Source organism: Harpia harpyja, chromosome 1 (genome assembly GCF_026419915.1).
Source record: "Harpia harpyja isolate bHarHar1 chromosome 1, bHarHar1 primary haplotype, whole genome shotgun sequence".
Taxonomy (NCBI): domain Eukaryota; kingdom Metazoa; phylum Chordata; class Aves; order Accipitriformes; family Accipitridae; genus Harpia; species Harpia harpyja.
This window is the reverse complement of record NC_068940.1, coordinates 73,529,504-73,542,448: the sequence shown is the minus strand read 5'-3', so window position 1 is coordinate 73,542,448 and position 12,945 is coordinate 73,529,504. Positions and strand designations below refer to the sequence as shown.

At 39.6% G+C, this 12,945-nt stretch overlaps 1 protein-coding gene across 2 annotated transcripts in view; it reads right to left on the bottom strand.

The window, feature by feature from the left end:
• RAPGEF5 (Rap guanine nucleotide exchange factor 5) overlaps positions 1-12,945 on the bottom strand; it is a 165,586-nt gene that overhangs the window by 119,860 nt on the left and 32,781 nt on the right. For both annotated transcript variants that reach the window (XM_052800280.1, XM_052800291.1), the window contains exons 5-6: positions 12,205-12,373; positions 6,542-6,608 (exon numbers count right to left, since the gene is read on the bottom strand). In XM_052800280.1, coding sequence (XP_052656240.1) covers positions 6,542-6,608; positions 12,205-12,373 — 236 coding nt within the window. The remainder of the gene's footprint in view (positions 1-6,541; positions 6,609-12,204; positions 12,374-12,945) is intronic.

The following is a 12,945-nucleotide window of genomic DNA, read 5'->3' as shown; positions in this document are numbered from 1 at the left end:
GGACCAGGGAGCTTTTTTTGCTGTCCTTGCAAGGTACAAGGATCTCTTCGACTCCTTGATGCTGCCCCACTAAAAGGGACAGAGTTTTCTGCCACTCCAAGCAGGAAAATATGAAGGCAGTGCCACAATTTTCTTAAATGTTGTCCTGTTTCCAGCACAATTGTGCAAGCTGGCAGTATTACCTTCCTTTCCTTCCTTCCTGTACACTCATTCCCATGTCTAGAGAACTGTTAAGCATGGTTAATGTAAGCATAAACTGCAAGTAAGATGGGAAAGAACAGTTCTTCTGTGGAAAAAGCAACTTGTGTGCTTGCTTGCTTGCAGCAATTAATATACACTAGTAAGAATACATAGAAGCTATCCAGAGTTAGAGTGGGATTTTCAATAAAAGCCCAAGTTGTTTCTGAAGAACAACTCCACAGCTTTTCCTGGCTAAACTGCTCAGACCCTCTCCCTTCATCAAACTCAGAAGGAGGTACCAATGTCAATGCCCTGATCCTGGTCTATTGTCACAGGTTACTGACAGTAAGAAAGAGTGCACTGATGTCTCATCTTTAACATATTTATTAAATGCTAAAAGATATCTCAAGATTAGCCTTAGGAAACACTACAATCTGGAACAGTTGTAAACATACCAATTAACTCAATAAAACAATTGAAAAATGCAAATCTCTCCATGAGTGTAAAGAAAAACCCATCTTCTCAGAAGAAGCAGCAGCATTGTGGCATCATGCAGTTATATTTGCAGTATTACTTTTGCTTATAAGGTGGCACTTTTCAAGTTTGAAATACAGTGCTGACATCACGGGCAATAAAAAGGCTGCTTTTCTGTATTTTGTCTGTGTTATGCAAAATATCTGATTGTTTGCTGTGTGACAGGAATGTGGCTGGCATATTACTTAATCTGAGCAAAACCCTTCAGTTAAAGCAGGAGAAAAAAATGTTCCTCTAGTCTTAATATTAAGCAAACTTTCCTTTATCAAACGTTTCATCCTGACGGTCTGAGCTCCTTCTCATAGGACTCACTCACATCACAAAGAATTGGTAATGCTGAGCATCCTTCTGGATTTGCCTGGTGTCCCTAGATTTCATAATCTATAAGCTTTTGTCTATTTTAGTGTAAATGCACTTGACATCTCTGCTGGACATGCAATTCCTATGCATCATTACACCGATGGAAATCTGTGTACAACATTCATTCCTCACTGCACACATGGTACACATTATCATACTTCTTCCTAATAGGATTTCAGTTACTGCCTGTTTGACAAAATCGATAGTTGCACATCACATTGAAGATAATAATGTGGACTCAAAGTAAAATACACATTCAAACAAGAGCTATGCCTACCATATTGAGACATTAAATACAAAAAATTGGTTTATAGATATAGCTTGTCGTTACAAAGCTAACACAGGCTAAATAGTATCCCATTTTGAGTAGCATTGCAGATGTCAAAACTAATTCAGTTTAAAGGCCAGCTTACCACACAGTATTTATAGAAATATTATTAAAGTCTGAAAGAGAATCTTTTGAGTGTGTTGTTGGCATGTTACCACATCTTAGTCAGTTTTGGTTTTGTGATATGAAAGAGCAAGAGTGTGCATACAGAGTGGTACCCACGTATACGTCTGCTTGATTAAATACAAATGGCATATTTATATGCTGAATCTTATCATCTTCAAAGGACAGCTGTAGAGATTTTTCAAAAGTAAATGACAACTACTGTTCTTCTCTTATCCATGAATCTGGTAATTTTATCATAGAAGGCATAGTCGGGCATCTAATAGACAGTGCATACCACCTCTACTTTTTTACCCCTCTCTTTTTTCTGCCTATAGTAGTCTTTTGTGAAACAGTATTCTGGGTGTCAATGTGCCAAACAGGACTTCAGATCTAGAGACAAAGTGGCAATCCTTACAGAATCTCAAAACGAAATCCTGCAACAGAAAGCTCTAAACAGCAGGGTTTTGAAAAAGAGAAGAGTCTAGTTCACATTTTTGCATCTCAAGTAATGACAGTTTGATGGACTCTGAATAAAAGTAGTATTGGCTGACATCTTAAAGTACCAGAAAACTGTATTTCCCAGATACACTGCATTAACATCCTGATATTCTCTTCTGTTCCATCACAAGGTAAGGTAAGAGCTTTGCAGTGGAAACACTCATAGTCATCCTGCTGTGCTCTGGTTCTACCAGGCAAGACATTGAAAATGAAGCTGCTCATTGGGACATGACATGGGACGCGTGACAGCTCTGGAATGCTTCTTTAAACCCAGGAGTAATCTTTGCATTTTCCTAAAAATTCATGACCAAAAAGATTACCCAATGCAAATATATCTCAAATGGCACGTTGCACTGCTTGCATGTCAGCTGCCTTTACAATTTAAGTTTGATGGTGTTGTCAGTGCCTCATTGTAATGGAACATATGATATGAGCATATAATTCGATAGGCTCCATTCAGTTAATCTTGACTGACTCTGCTTCTTCCATCGTAGATAAAGCGTAAAGAAAAAGTAAGACCCCCAACAAGTTAGTTTCTTACCTTTTGTATCTGACTTTGCTCTTAAAAGAGGTGTATTCCATACATTATGCACAAATTAAGATGATAAAGAAATGTCTGCAGTTTTTTCCCAGCTGCCCTTCTGACTTGGCATCATTCACTGCAGCTATTGCCATTATCTTCTACAATCTCCATAACCATTGTTTAAAACCAAGAGTGCATTTCCCTAACTAATCAGTTCTAGACTGGCTGAATCATCAAATTAAAAAAAAAAAAATCACAAATTATGCAGTGAATGGGAAAAGTGGAACTCTACAAGAGAAACAACACCTGGTAACTAAAAGCAGTAGGGAACAAGTAATAAGAGAAAGGCCAACAAAGAAAGTCAGGCTACAGTAAAGAAAAAGAGGTGGAGAGAGGAATTCACCAAACTTGTACAGATGCCTATGTCTGTGCTAGTCACTCTATAACCCCTTCACAGAGAGTGCATACCTTACCAGCAGAGCCTAAGGTATGGCTGTTTTTTCAATTAAGTAGACTTTCAAAATGAATCATACATTCAGCATCCTAAAAGTGTCTATTTCTGATACCTGGCTGTAAGGAGTACCTGGGGAAGCTAGCTCAGAGGTAGATGCCTGCCGTATGACCACTTATATTTAGGTGAGGTGAGTTCCACCCTCTGCAACAGCAATAGCTTTTACAGAGTTACAGAAATATATAATTAGACCTTGTGTGCATGCATGCTTACAGTTTTTCCTGCACTTTCAGGTGCTAAAACAGTGATTTATATTTTAGGCACACAGATTCCTCCAATGTTGCTTGGGCTGGATCTTCACAATCAGTTTAGGTTTGAAAATCTGGGAATTTAATCCCCCCAAAAGAAAAGCTGACACAGAAGCATCCTTCTAACCTCACACAGAATGTTTTATTCCATTACAAAAAAATGAAAAGGAAAAGCAGAAGAGATGGTGGTACTATCAACACCAACAGGATTTGAATCTCCAAACCTAGAAATGTACAAAAAAGTCAACTCTGATCTCTAACTGCTTTAGTGCTGGGCTGGAAGTAAGGTTTGGGGGTTGTTTTTTTCACTTCTGAAATGCTGGTCTGAAGAGTATTGTGAACAGGATTCTGAGTTACGAATTCTTCAAGGAAGACTGGTTTGATTCTGTACAAAATACATAAACATTCAGTGAGCCAAAAAGCAAGGCAGTGTGAACACATTTCCAGTCACGGCTAATACCTTCAATTTTGGTTTCCAGCTCCAGCTCACAGGACTCTTTTTTGCCATACAAATTCTGGAGCTGGCAGCGAAAATAAAAATTGAGAACCCATATCCTGGTGAGTCCAGCCCTCTGCTGACTGGTGCAAACTGAGGGTTCAAATTCCCTTGGAACACATGAAGGCTTTCCATAAACTCGCACTGAGTACTTTAGATCCCAGCCTACTGTATGGAGGAAAAGCAATATTCTGAAAGGATAAGAGGGAGAAGTTCATATACAGATGTTAATATTTGGAGGATTCTGCTCTGGTCTTATGTCTTTTCTCCAGGGCTAGACTAGAAAATCATTATAGACAGCTTGCACAGTTTTGTGGAAAATCAGAAAATGCAGAAGATCAGTCTTTTTGACACCACCATGGCAATAGATCAGTCTCAGGCCATCTGGAGATGCAACTGCCTAATTTTTCTTTAGCTAGTTAGCTACAGCAATAAAATGGTTCATTTTAAAAAAAAACTGTCTATGTGTCCTGCTGCTGGAATCATTCAGGACATAGCTCAAAGGTTTGACCTTGCAAGCTAGATGTGAAGCACTCTGAACTCACTGTCAATTACTCACGTGTTTAAGGATATGCATTTTACTCAAGTGTATCCAGCAACAGTTAGATCCTGTTCTTAAACTCAGAAAGTCACTTTGTTTTGTTGAGTACTTCCCTTTTTTTAACTGATGAAAAACTATTATTCTTCTATTTTTGAGAGGTGAAGCTTTTGAGGGATACTGGCAATGTTTTATAGAGTTGGTAGTTTTGTGGGTTCTTAAAAAGATATAACTTTGCAAAAATTATTTTATGTTTTTCTATTTTTTCTCTCTGTGGAACTAAAAACGGAGGATTTTGAGTTTCTGAGTTCTTTCATATTTGGTTAGGAAAAAAAGGTAGAGAAAACAAGGAATTTGAATATAGAGAAAATAAAAAATAAAAAAAAATTAAACCACAAGATTTTCTAATGTCATACATTTTAAATTATTGTTGCATAAGGTTGAGCATACAGAGCCATTGGCTTTCCAAACACACTACAAAATGTCTTTTGTAAAGACATTTATCTTTACAAAAAATAGCACAAATTCTCCTTTCTTTCCATTTTTCAGTAATTTCAAGATAGTACTTTATTCATTTTACTTAAAATAGCTCTTATCCTCATGCCTTTTTCATGACAACTTCACCCTGCTTGGTTCACTTTCATGTCTGTACTTTCTCACGTACCCAAAACAGAACTAGCAGTAATTACGTTTTGCTGATACCATGATTTAGGTGTGGCGTTCGCAGAACCATGCAATCACACAGTGGTTGAGGTAGGAAGGCATGTCTGGAGGTCATCTGATCCACACCCCTGCTCAAAAGCAGGGTCAGCTAGAGCAGGTTGCTCAGGACCATGTCCAGTTAAGTTCTGAACATCTCCAAGGATGCAGTCTCCACTACCTCTCTGGGTAACCTGTACTCCTGTTTGATCACCATCACAGTAAATAGGTTTTTTCTTATGTTTAAGTAGAATTTCTTGAATTTCAGTTTGTGCCACTGCTTATTGTCCTGTCACAAGATGTCACCAAGAAGAGCCTGGCTCTATCTTCTTTATTCCCTTCCATCAGCTATTTATACACATTGGTAAGATCCTCCCATAGCCTTCTGTTCTCCAAGCTCAACTCTCAGTTCTCTCAGCATCTTCTTGTAAGTCAGATACTCTGCTCCCCTGATCATCTTCATGGTCATCTGCATACACTGCAGTATGTCCACATATCTCTTGTACTGGCAGTTCAGAACTGGACCCAACACTCCAGATGTGTCACACCAGTGCTGAGTAGTGAGGAATGATCACCTCCCTTAGCCTGAGGGTAACGCTTTTACTAATGCAGCCCAGGAGGCAGGTGGCTTGCTTTGCCACACAGGCACATTTCTGGCTCATGTTCAACCTGCTATCCACCAGTAGCCCCAGGTCCTTTTCTGCAAAGCTGCTTTTCAGGCAGTCAGCCCCCAGCCTGTACAGGAGCATGAGGTTATTTCTCCCAGATGCAGGGCATTGCATTGCCCTTTGTTGAACTTCATGAGATTCCTGTTGGCCCACCTCTCCAGCCTGTCAAGGTCCCTCTGAATGGCAGCACACCCATCTGGTGTATTGACCTTTCCTCCCAGTTTTGCATCACCCGCAAACTTGCCGAAGGTGCACTCTGCACCACTGTACAGATTACTTTAGATTGAGTGAATCTAGCTTAACCTTCTGAAGTCCTGTCTGTCTGCTTCTTAGAACAATGATCTTACAACAAGATAAATAAGATGCACCAAATTCTAGCACAGACAGGATAAGCTGTTGTTTATTATGATGGAGTTTATTGAGGCTAAATATAGTTGGGAAGCCAGATACCCAGGATTCCCAGGTGGGTCTCCTCAAAAGCTTATGATAATCTACACCAGGGCTGCTGAGGCCCTTTCTCTCCCTTTGTCCCCCACCTCATCATTGTCTTCACATTGATGTCCATTTGACCAAGAGGATCTGAGTGTAAGCTACCTGGCAGAAAAGTCACCATGATCCTCCAGATTGCTACCTCTTGGACCATGAATAGCATGGATTACAAGAGAGCAGGCTGCAGCAGTCCTTGCTTGGACTGATTTTAATAGCTTTGGAATTGCACGCTAAGACCTCAGTACAAAAAGTAGTTTGCATTACAAACACCTGCTTGCTAAGACTAAGTCTTTCATTTGAAACGATCCAAAACACAACAATATTTCAAACATTATCAGTACAACATTTGATGCAGTGACCTTACCGCAGAAGTGAGACGAGCAAGAATTTCAGCATTGGTTTCTGCCGTATCCTCTATTTTTTGATCAGGCCTTAAAAAAATAAAAATAAGATTTCATTATTTCTTTCATTCTGTTTCAACATCTTTTGATTCCTGGAAAGCAAAGAACTGTGTAGCCACAGGCACTAATGTAAAAGGGCTTTTGAGATTCCACATCAAAACGATGACTGCAACATGACAATAATTAATTGTGTCAGTAACGACAGAGTATACCCTTTGTCCCTTGCTGTCAGGAACTCTTTTGATTGGACTCACGTAAAACAGTAAGAGTATTCTTCAGCTATAAAAATATGATGAAGAACTGAAGAATGCAGGACACTCTTAGCTCAGAGTTTCTTATTTGAATACATATTTTGCTCTGCTAAAAGCATACTCCATCAACAGAGCAAAGAGTTCTCCATCTGTCCACCACCCAGCTTTGCTAAGGTGTGGAGCAACACTTACGGAATGCAAGCTCACACAGATAAAAGCAGACAAGACCAAAATCATTATGTGACACATGAAGTTTGATATTTAAAAAAAAAAAAGTGAAAATGAAAAGAATACATGCAAGAAGCCTAAATTAGCAAACTAAAGCAACGGCTAAGAACACTATTAGATTGTCTTGACAGTTACTCACAAGACAGAGACACTTAATGTGTCTTTGCAAAAGTGGGGCTGTGCAGGAAGAACCCTTCTAGAAACTGTCACAGAAGTCTGGCCCACACGGAAAAAGCCTCACAAAAGCTGCTGTGGACAGCACAGGTTAGGACTGTGTTTTTCTTTAAAACAGTCTCATTTCCATCACTAAAACATCTGCAAGCCTTTTGGAAGGTTTATTGACGACCATCAGAAGAAAGATACCAATATGATAGGGCTATTACTATGGGAAGAAGAAAAAGAAAATGCCCTTGAGATCTTTACTTTTCATGGTATTCAAGAAGTGTGGCATGCCAGCAAACTGAGCAGATATGCAAAACTGCAGCTGTTGTAACAAACGTAAATCCCAGGTATTAGCAGAAGCTTCTATCTTTGACTAAATTATTTAATTGCTCATATGCCTTGATATGTTTAGGGAGAGAGCTGACAACGTGTCATATGTTGCTGGTATATTGTGGTTCTTACATCCCATGTCTAAAAATTTCTTTCCCTGATTAAAAAATTAAGGTCAGAAAGCACAGAATGACACATGCATTCATTTTGGGGCAAGGATATTCAGACCAAAATGGTAATTCAGATTAGAAATCACAATTATTTTCACATCTGCCTTTCCTATTCAAAGAAAAATGTGATTTAACATTTTAACTGTTATAAACAGCCCAAAAGAAATAAATGAATGCAGATTCATTTACAAAGACTGATTTATTCAGTCTTTCTCTTTACAACTTGGAATGAGATTAAAATAACTGACCTCTTTAGATGCCTATGTTTCCCTACACATCTGGTCTCTTCTGATCTCTCAGAACCAGGCTAGGACCTGATTCTTCTAAATTGGAGGCAAAAGATAGCAGCTCAGTAGACACAGCCACAGGTGCAGTCTATAAACCCAGAACAGCATATAGCATAGCTATTTCTGTCTTGAGCCTTTATCACTTCATCTTCTATTTAAAAATACTCCCAGTATTCGTCTGCATATAAGCATTAAATACTGCTGAAACCATTAATATACTAAAAATTATAGTCAGCTTTCCAGAATCAGAGACGAAGACTGTATTATGATACCCAGGCTAATGGAAAAAAGTAAGATGGGATGGATACTAAGGAAAAGAATCAGGACAGATATCACCCTTTTTTTTTCAAAAGGGGCCAGCTAAGACCTAGTAGGGCTGGTACCAAACAGGAGCTACAAAGCCCAGGCAAACAAGCCTGATGCTTACACAACTCAGTGGTCCTTGGGCTCGGTAGTGTGTTAAGCAGAGCGAGATGCAGGGATGCTTGCCCTAGATTTGCATGCAGACAAGTCAGGTCCAGCGCAATTATTACTGTACACCATGTGAAAGCAACTACAGTGCTTCCCAACCAGCTGACAGAGGAAGCAATATGGATACACACATGGTCCTGGGCCTGGACCTCAACTGTCTAATGTAGAGCCACTACATATGCCTCCACGCTGGCTTTACAATCCACCTACAATGCCAATAAAAGATCCATGGATACCTGAGAGCTGTTTGCTTTCAGCAAAATCTTTCCAGGAACTCCATAAGGCAGTAACTAAATGAATATCCCATCCTGGCTACTTGCATTAAAAACAAATTACTTTAAAGAATGGTTACTTTTCTGAAATTAATAAAATGTAAATTATTTCAGGACAGAAGATACAGAATATAGTGTAACACTTCTGAAAAGAAAATAACAAGCAATATGAGATAAAGAAAAATTCCCCTGTTAACTTCTCTTCAAATAATTTAAAAAAAATAGTATGGGATACATTTCAATATTCTAAGGTACCCAATGCATTCTTGAAATCTTCATTAAGTCTACCAGTGGTTCTGGGAATTAGGTGTTGTTATAAACACCGCCATTTACAAAGAAGGAAATAGAAGCACACAAAGATTAAACACCTGATACAAAGCCATTGCAGTCACTGGAAAATAAGTCAGGAGGCATTGGATGAGAGCCTAAGCAATTGCTCAAGGTGGTAAGGAAGTCCACGGCACAGCTTTTAATACAGATCTTTTGTTCCCAGACTATTGCAACATTCACTTCTTTTCTATTCAAGTAGAATTGGCTGTGATTAACATAGGGTGTTTAACGACCCCAAGAGGCCTCTGCATCAGTCCCATCTCATTTGACATTAACAGGGGCTCAGGTCTGTAGAATACACATAACAACATTAGCCTTCAGTTTAATGTGAGCTGCTAAAAATCTACTATGTCCGGTCTTGTTTTTCACAGTAGATTCCCACCAATGTTATGTTTAATGTAGGGAATTTGCCAAGGTCAAAACGCAACAGGGAGCGCTTATTCAGGAACCGTAAGCAGGTCTCACGCTTCAGAACGTTATTTTCATTGTAGAAGTTACTATAGTATTATTTGGTAACGCTGCTAATACTGACCAGAAACAAATACAAATCCATCAAAAATCTGTACAGCAAGTTGAGACCAGGCCACGTTTATTTAATAGGGTTTCCCCAGAGCTGCTACCGCCTAGTCAGGTCTGCAGACTCCTTCTGGGAGAGCAGATCCATAGTGCTCCACAGAGACCCACTGATTCACCCAGCAGCCCAGGCAAGTGCAAGGCTGCTGCCCAGCAGCTACGGAGGAGACAGAGCTTGTCTGGCTCCCGGGACCACCAGGAGATGTCTGACGTTGCCTTCTGGTGCACAAGCAGGCAGTCGCTTTTGATTTCATCAAAAGCAGGGAATCTAATTAATAAGGTAAGAATTTCTTTATCTCTATCTACAAAACAGTATTAATGCTGTCAATACAGACTATGAGAAAAACTAAGAAAAATTAATAAAAAAATACTAAATTACAAAAAGGACTATGCTTCTAATGGTATGCAAAACAGCTTGTATATTTGAGAAAAGACAAACACTCGCTGCAAGGAAGAGTTTTTAGAATTGCCCTCTTTCTTCATGAAAAAGAGTATATGGGTTTATTTAACCTGGTCAGATAACTTTAACAAACACCTCACTGCATCTATTCCCTTTCAGATTGTGTTTTAGCAGTGTATTATTTGCATCAAGCATGGAGAATTTTGAACCTGGAAAAGCCTCCTTTCCCTTTTATATCACACTCCCTCAAGAGTATACCATTATTTAAAATTCGATTCCTTCAATATATATTGTTTTAAAAAGCACCCTCACAGTCTGACAGGCAAAACCTCCAGAAAATAATTCTTCAGTGACAATGTTCCCAAAAGGAATCCAACTTCAACTAAAATTTGAATAATGTGAGCAGGAAGTAGCTGGAAATGTACATTAATGAATAATTGTTCAATTCATGTGACAGGGATCATCCTCCACTAGAAATGACAGTTGCACTGGAACAATAAAACAGCAAAGCAGACTGTAAAATAGTGGTACTCTCCAGCGAAGATCAGCATGCAGGACACATTTTCAACTCAAACCTAAAAAGTCTTCAATCCATTTTCTTACCCAGCATCCTTCACGTAACACATCAATATGACCTATCTGTTCTGTCTTTTTGATTCAAAGCCTTTGTAAGAGTAGTCATGAACCATGAAAAGTGGCCTGATTTGCAGTGATAATGAGGAAAATCCCAATTCCCACCAAAATCAAGATGAAATCACCCTGATATTTAAGGGACAGCCAAACTGCTTAGCACCAGAGTAGGCTGGAAGACAAGAATTTCTATTTGCAAAAATATTCAAAGGTTTTCTCCCATATGAGACATCTGCTGAGAAGATCACATTCAGTCCCCTGCTTTAGCCAATTTGGGGTCCTCTTCACTTGGCTACACTCACTCAAGCTGACCAAATAAATGTGTTTTCAAGGGAATCTCCACTCCAGAACTGCCAATTTCTGGTTGGTGAGGGCAGTCAGTAGCAGAGGAGGGAAACAAGTTTCTGCCTCGAGCCAGGCATAGAAATTACTGAGATTCTTTCTACCAGCTCAACACATTTAAGAATCAGACTGAACACATGAATTTAAGAAATTGGGCTTGCAACAGCTTACAGGGACTTTGGGCTTTGTGCTCCTTTAAAATATTTCCGTTGGACATTTATCTGAGAGAATGCGTTTTTAAAATCTAATATGTAGAGAAGCAAAGTACTTACAGAATAAAGTTTTGTCTTTGACATCAAAGAGAATAAATCCAACTACTGGCAGAGTAATAGTTCTCCACATTATAAGTATCAAGTTTGAGGCTTCCTCATGCTAGGGACAATGAAAGAATTTAACCCAACTTGTCTATCCAGGCCAGCTCCTGCAGATTTACCAAGGCATGAGGGGTTACGAGCCTCCAGACCTCTCACTGACACCTTTTTCCTATATTTTAGCCTCTCACTGTGGCACAGATAACTACGGTTTCCTTCTAGCTGCTCTACATAGACAACATTCAGAGTGCAGCTGTATCAGCACAGAGGGTGTGTTAACATCCAATAGATAGGTCACGAGGAGATGTATAGGAAGCAAAACTCTTAAATGGCATATTCTGGAAAAGGAATAATAATGGGAGAGTAGAGAGCTCTGTACATGCAGATGAACATGCAGTAGCAAACTAAAATCAGACGACTGAAGCTACCACACTCCTACCTATCCTCTCTATCCATTTGATAGCTGATCCTAACCCAGGACAAGGGCATCTGATCTGCTAGTCAATCAGCTCCACAGCATGCCTACTGCCAAATTTGTGTCAAACCTCCAAATGTAATAATGGACCAAAAAAAAAATAAAGCCACTTGCCCAGGTAATAAAGCAAGCTGGAGTCAGCAAGCTATTGTATAAGAACAACAATATGCCAAGAACCCCAAGTCGAGTGTCCTCATTTATCTAGTCACACTGACTTTTTCAGATGCTAATCCTAATGCAGATCACAGGAAAGCCCATCTCTACAAAGCTTGTCAACCCTGAAAAGAAATCTGGCTCCTTTGCATGGTGGTTTGGGGGTAAACAGTGTCATTATAAGCCAGCCACTTACAAAACAGTCAGCAAAAGTTGCAAACAGTTGTATACACACACTTACAGATTACACATGTCAATCCTGGGAGGAGACAACGGCAGTAGTTGAAGTAGGAGCTTTACTCCATTCTTCCATTCTTCCTCTTTCTCAAATTCACAGAAAAGGTAGGTACATTCATCCGCTGAGAACTGGTAGAAAGCATGAGTGTCTTGAAAATAGAGTTGTCTGTCCACTGTTAGAAAAAATAACATTAGATAGCCTTTAAACCTTTACCATGTAAAGGTTCTGTGTCCCCACCACATTCTGTATTACACTTGAATTTAATGCTGAGTTGCACCACCACACAGGGCAAAAGGATTGCAAACTCAGCATAGAAGCAATCCCACCCTCTCGTATAAACTCAGTGCATCCAAACAGGACAATGCCAAAACCTGAATTTGAATATCTCCAGGCTCCTGAAATTCAGGCGTTAAGACTGCTGAGTATTTAATCAATTTTGGAATTAGTTCAGAATTAGAAGCTAAGAACCTTCCACTTGTCAGATTTCTGAGCCTCAGTTGCCATTGGCATCTAATCTGTTCTCACTAATGGCCATGCACTAGTAAACAAAGTTCAGTAATGGGGATGCAGCCCATCATTATCCCAGCTTCTCCTCAAATTCAGGGCTACTGGATTTGTAGACTAGACCTGGGTAAGATGATGCGCTAGTACAACTGTCATCTTCCCTGGCATAACTGGGATTAAACTGGGTTCAAAGGATGGGGTCCAAGGCCAAAAGCACAAGCTCCTGCTGGGACAGCAGCC